General features: G+C 63.4%; 2 protein-coding genes across 2 annotated transcripts in view; one reads left to right on the top strand and one right to left on the bottom strand.

Annotated features, from left to right (window-relative positions):
- PHLPP2 (PH domain and leucine rich repeat protein phosphatase 2) overlaps nucleotides 1-5352 on the top strand; it is a gene marked incomplete at its 5' end in the record, with an annotated part of 43696 nt that overhangs the window by 35381 nt on the left and 2963 nt on the right. The window contains 7 exons of the mRNA XM_019505235.1: nucleotides 333-488; nucleotides 1235-1435; nucleotides 2715-2877; nucleotides 3158-3288; nucleotides 3677-3787; nucleotides 4209-4403; nucleotides 5087-5318. Coding sequence (XP_019360780.1) covers nucleotides 333-488; nucleotides 1235-1435; nucleotides 2715-2877; nucleotides 3158-3288; nucleotides 3677-3787; nucleotides 4209-4403; nucleotides 5087-5318 — 1189 coding nt within the window. The remainder of the gene's footprint in view (nucleotides 1-332; nucleotides 489-1234; nucleotides 1436-2714; nucleotides 2878-3157; nucleotides 3289-3676; nucleotides 3788-4208; nucleotides 4404-5086; nucleotides 5319-5352) is intronic.
- The window catches only part of MARVELD3 (MARVEL domain containing 3), a 9522-nt gene continuing 8894 nt past the window's right edge, over nucleotides 4725-5352 (bottom strand). Inside the window, exon 3 of the mRNA XM_019505234.1 lies at nucleotides 4725-4737. The gene's annotated coding sequence lies outside the window, so the exon portion shown is untranslated. The remainder of the gene's footprint in view (nucleotides 4738-5352) is intronic.

Below are 5352 nucleotides of genomic sequence, written 5' to 3'. Positions count from 1 at the left end.
GCCAGGAGCAGGGAGGATGACAAGGGCACCTCCTCAGCTGCCCTTCAGAGCCACAGGCAGAGCCCTGTGGCCTGGCCTCTTTCACGTGCTGCCGTCAGCAGCTGATGGGCTGCTGAGACCAGCAATGAAGCTAGCGCCTCACTGACAAGGGCAGGGCCGTCCTGTGGCACCTGCAACCATCACGGCTTGAGAGGTCTCTCAGCAAGCCTGGTGAGGCCAGAGAAGGCCGTGGCAGTCTGGACACTCGGCGGGCCATTGCCCTGGTGTGTCCTAAGCATCCTGGGGCCAGACTGGTGTGGGGCAGCTTGCTCACTCCGCTTTCTTCCTTCCAGACTCCTGAGCAGCCTGAGCCTGAGGAAGCTGATGGCCAGACACAACCAGCTGCAGAGCCTGCCACCGCTGCTGGAACACGTTCCCCTGGAGGTGCTGGACCTCCAGCACAACCTGCTGGCCAGGCTCCCTGACAGGCTCTTCTACAAGGCACTGAAGTGAGTGGGGGCAGCAGGCACCGTGGGGGGCAGGCGGAGGGGCGGTGTCCTGTGGCTGCCTCTCCCTTGGAGTAGCATGGGCTGGGACTGTTTGCATGGCTGCCTCAGCCAGGTGCTGGGAGCTTTATTGCTGGTTATACAGGAGATAGAGTGGGCTTGTTTTACGTGGCAATGATCCAGGAGTTCTAGCAAGCACCAGGCTGGGGCTGAGGGAGCCCGCTGGCTCCCACACCCTAGCAGGGAAGGTGGCCCTGTCTGACTCGCCTGCCCTGCAGGAGTGGCCTGGAGTTGCTGCTGATCCCCTCCGAGTCCTGTCTTCAAGGCCAGGTCCAAGGGAGGGGACAGGCTCTCTGGTGCCACAGCATCATCTCCTTGAGGAGACCTGTGCCAGAGGGGTGGTTGCAGTGGAAATGAGGCAGCTGCCTGTGCAGGTGTGAGCTGTGGCCTTGTCGGGCCTCAGACCCCGGGCAGGGCTCAGCCGTGCAGCACTGCCCTGCCTGCCTGTTGCTGTCTCCACCTGGGCTCAGCAGAACCCAGCTGTTGCCGCCTCCTCACGGGGATGCTCCTCTCCCTGCAGAGCACCGTGCGCTTGTAACGGGCAGGTCCGTGGCAGAGCCCCGCAGCCTGAAGCCGGCGGGAGCTGCCCTCCAGCTCGCTGCGGCCCCGTCCCTGTGTGGGGTCACTGTGGCTGTTGTCTCTGGGGGGGTTTGGATGGGCTCTAATGCGTCTGACCCTGCTGCCATTAGTCTCAGGTACCTGAACGTGTCGGCCAACAGCCTGGAGTCCCTGCCCTCGGCCAGCACAGGCGAGGAGAGCCTGAGCCTGCTGCAGCTGCTGTACCTGACTAACAACAGCCTCACGGATCAGTGCATCCCTGTCCTGGTGGGGCACCCGAACCTGCGGATCCTGCATCTGGCCTACAACCAGCTGCACACCTTCCCCGCCAGGTCTGTGCACATGGTGGGATGGGTGCAGTGCTTGGCTGCCAGGGCTGGAGGGGGGCCAGGCTGGCCTGTCATGGGCAGAGGCCCTCACTCTGGCATGGTGATAGGCATCTCCCTCCCCGCCAGCTCCATTCGGGACCCTGAGGACAGTGCAGCTACTGTGGTTCTGTAGCCCCAGTGCCTGCGATGGGCACGTGTGCAGGGGTGGCCGGGAGAGTTGTGCTGGTGCCTTCAGCGCGGCAGACAGAGGGGCCTGCACACCGTACCCCGTCTGGCTGATTCGCTGGATTCACCTGGCCTCTCGTGACCATCGGGCTTCTGTGCAGAGCAGCTTAGTGCTTGCTCCCAGCCTGACCTGCTCGATGAGCAGGGGATAGCAGGCTGCTGCGGCCTCTCAGTTCGCAGCTGGTTTTCCAGGCCTGGGTTCATTGTGGTCTGTCTTCCCTGAGCCTCTCCTGCTGGTCTGCAGTGTGTGGGTCCGTTGGCACCAGAACAGGCTGTAGGTTTGCTGTTAAGCCCTGAGCACTGCTGTACGCACGGCTGAGCACCCCTGCCTGCCCTGCTGGATAGTTCCCCTGGGACCTGTCGTCCTTGAGTTAAATAATGCATTACTGTTTAACCAGTGTCACCTAGTGCAAAGCATTGCAGAAGCCAGTGATGTCGGTGCAGTTGTCCGGCCAGCCAGACTTGGAGTCTTGGCAAGAGTAACATCAAGTTTAACTGGCAGACCCATTCCCATAGAGCCGCATTGATCGTCACTAATTACGGAGCCAGCACATAACCCCTGGCTGCCTGTGTTCCACGCCAGCCTTGCCAGGAAACTCCTAGTGTTGATGCCAGCTGCACCGTCTGCTGCCTCCCCGTCTCCTTGCTCACCCTTACAACATGCGCTGGTGCAACGCTGGCTTTTTGATGCTGTCTGGGACTCTCTTCACGCCCCAGGGTTTGCCAGGCATTTGCACCCCAAACTCAGCCCCTGACCCATTCCCTTGGACACGTGACACCTGCAGCCTGGGCGCGGGGGACTTCCCTGTTTGCCTCATGCCTAGAGGGGGCAGGAGCAACGGGATCGGTGCAGCCCCATGCTCCAGGCAGTTCCTGTTCTCTCTGGGCATACTGCTGGCCTCCCAGCCATAGGTGAAGAGTGCAGCTAGAAGACGGCTTGGCCTCTCCTGCTGCTGCAGGCCTGCTTCTCCAGCGATGAGCCCTGTATCCCCTGCCCATGCATGCTGGAGGGGCTGCAGTCAGGCTTGCTGGAGCTGCTGTGTCTGGTTCCCTTCAGCAAACTGAGCAAGCTGGAGCAGCTGGAAGAGCTGAACCTGAGTGGTAACAAGCTGAAGACGATTCCCACAACGATTGCAAACTGCAAGCGGCTGCACACACTCCTCGCCCACTCAAATGAGATCAGCATTTTCCCAGAGATCCTACAGCTGCCCCTCATTCAGGTACCTCCCCTCGCCCCCAGCCCTGCCAGGTGAGGGGCAGGAGGCTGCTGGCTGTTTCCAGGTCTATACACTCAGGCCTCTCATTCTGCCTTTCGCAGCGTGGCTCTGAGGTGATCAGCAGCAGGATGCGGCACTGGGCTGACCATGCAGGTCGGCTGCACTGGGGCTGGGAATGGGCACTGGGGCCCCGAGGGCAGGGCTTTGGAGGCATGCAGGGAAGGGCTGACAGGGCCCTGTGGTCCCCCACTGACCCTCCTGCCCCCCCTCCCCCCCTTCACAGTTTGTGGACTTGAGCTGTAACGAGCTGACAGAGATCCTGATCCCAGAGGCGCTGCCGGCTGCGTTGCAGGAGCTGGACCTGACTGGGAACACAAACCTGGTGCTGGAGCACAAGACCTTGGACATCTTCAGGTGAGCGGTGGGCGTGGAGGCTGCCCCAGGCCTGCCCGGGCTGGTGCAGAAGCGATGCAGCAGGGCACTGCCTGGGCCCCTCGCACTGTGTCCCAGCCCCTCCGCCCACAGCGGGCCACACTGCCCACGTCCCCTCCAGGCACGGGCTCTGGCTCTGCTCTAGCCAGGCAAGCAGAGGAGCTGTTGCCTGCACCCGGCAAGTGCCCCACTGCCTCAGGGCAAGGCCTCCCTGCAAAGGCCTCATCCTTCACCTCCCTCCCTTGGCTCCGTGTCACCCCAGGGTGCTCTGCTGCAGGGCCAGGCTGGGGTGGGGTGGCCGCTAGCTTGGCGGTTGCACACTGGGCAATTGGCCGTGGGAGCAGCGTGATAACTGGGCTTCTCTCCACAGCCACATCGCCACCCTGAAGATCGACACCAAGCCCGGGCTCACAGCTGACGCTGCGCTCGCCTCCCCCTTCTGGAGCCATGGGCTGGCTGAGATGGCCGGGCAGCGGAACAAGTGAGCAGAGCTGCAGCCCCCGGGACACGGCAGGGCCGGCTGTACCCCACGGTCGCAGCCGGCTGCCCTGGGACTCCCGCTTCCTTGGACTCCCTACTGCCCATACCAGTCCTGGCAATAGGCTTCCCTGGCCCAGCTGCCCTGCCCTGCCCTGCCCTGAGGGAGTTGCCCCCACCCAGTAGGGAGGAGGGAGGCCGCCCCAGCAGCTGCAAGCTAGTCTGCAACTCTGGAGATGGGTTCATGTCCCTAATCTGCCACAGAGACCTTGAGTGAGTCCCTTGGCTTCTCCAGGGAGCAGCTGCTGCCTGGGCTGGGTAATGGCCCAGCTGCACAAAGCAACATGAGGGGCATGGCAAGGCGCCGGGTTATGATGGGGCGGGTGCCTTGGATAATGGTCAGTGGCACGGCCCCTCCCCTGCAGGCTGTGTGTGGCGTCCCTAGCGCTGGGGAGCTTTGCCGAGGGCACGGAGGCCATATACGGCATGTTCGACGGCGACCGCAATGAGGAGCTACCGCGCCTGCTGCAATGCACCATGGCAGACGTGCTGCTGGAGGAGCTGCAGCAGTCCAACACGGACACGGTCTTCATGACCAGCACCTTCCTGGTCTCCCACAGGTGGGTGCAGCTGCTGCAGGCTTCCTGGGTGCAGGTTCACCCAGACCTGCTGCTGGCCAGCAAACAATGTCCTCCCAGGCCATGTCCCCTGGAGCGAGAACAGTGTGCCTGGCCGGTGTGTCGCCCTGGGGCCTGGCTCCTGCGCTGCCCTGCTCCTCTACGCTGCTCCTTGCCGGGGCCCCAGACAGACAGGGCAGAGGTGATCAGCAGCAGATATCCAAGGTCTTGTGCTGCTGCTTCCCCTCCTGTCCTGCTCCGAGACCTCTTTGGCCACTGAAGTGGAGTCTGCATGGAGCATGGCTGTGCATGCTGCCACCTCGATGCTGTGGCCTGCCTGCCCGGCTGTGCACGCTGCCACCCCAATTCTGCAGCCTGCCCACTGTACCATTGAGTGGAGCCCTCCCCTGCCACCTGGCTTGGCAGAGGCCCCTGGTGCCCTGGCTGTTGCAGCCTGGCAGCAGGGAGGCTGCAGGCCCAGCCCCAAAGCAGCCTGGTGCTTGGGGGAGCCTTGTGCCCCAGGGGTGCATATGCATCTCAGCCACTCAGTGCAGCCAGCGCTGGGGGGTAGAGGATGGGCTTGGCGCACAGGTCTGCAGGGCACTGGATCCCAGGGTAGGCCCACGTGCACATGGAGTGAGCTGGCAGCCCATGCTGCTCTCTCCAGACTGCGTGTCCCTGCACAGGAAGCTGGGGGTGGCCGGCCAGAAGCTGGGCTCCTCCGCCGTCCTGTGCTACATCCGGCATGACACCGCCGACCCAGGCAGCGGCTTCACACTGACAGTGGCCAACGTGGGGACGTGCCAGGCCGTCCTGTGCCGTGGTGGGAAGCCACTGGTACTCTCCAAAGTCTTCAGCCTGGAGCAGTGCCCCGAGGAGACGCGGAGGGTGCAGGAGCAGAAAGCCATCATCACTGAGGTGGGTCCCGTCCCACCCCCCCCCCCCCCCCCCC

The sequence above is a fragment of the Gavialis gangeticus genome, unplaced genomic scaffold (assembly GCF_001723915.1).
Source record: "Gavialis gangeticus isolate Ggan-Ray unplaced genomic scaffold, GavGan_comp1, whole genome shotgun sequence".
NCBI lineage: Eukaryota > Metazoa > Chordata > Crocodylia > Gavialidae > Gavialis > Gavialis gangeticus.
The sequence above is the reverse complement of the archived record's forward strand: the minus strand, read 5'-3'. Positions and strand labels throughout refer to the sequence as shown.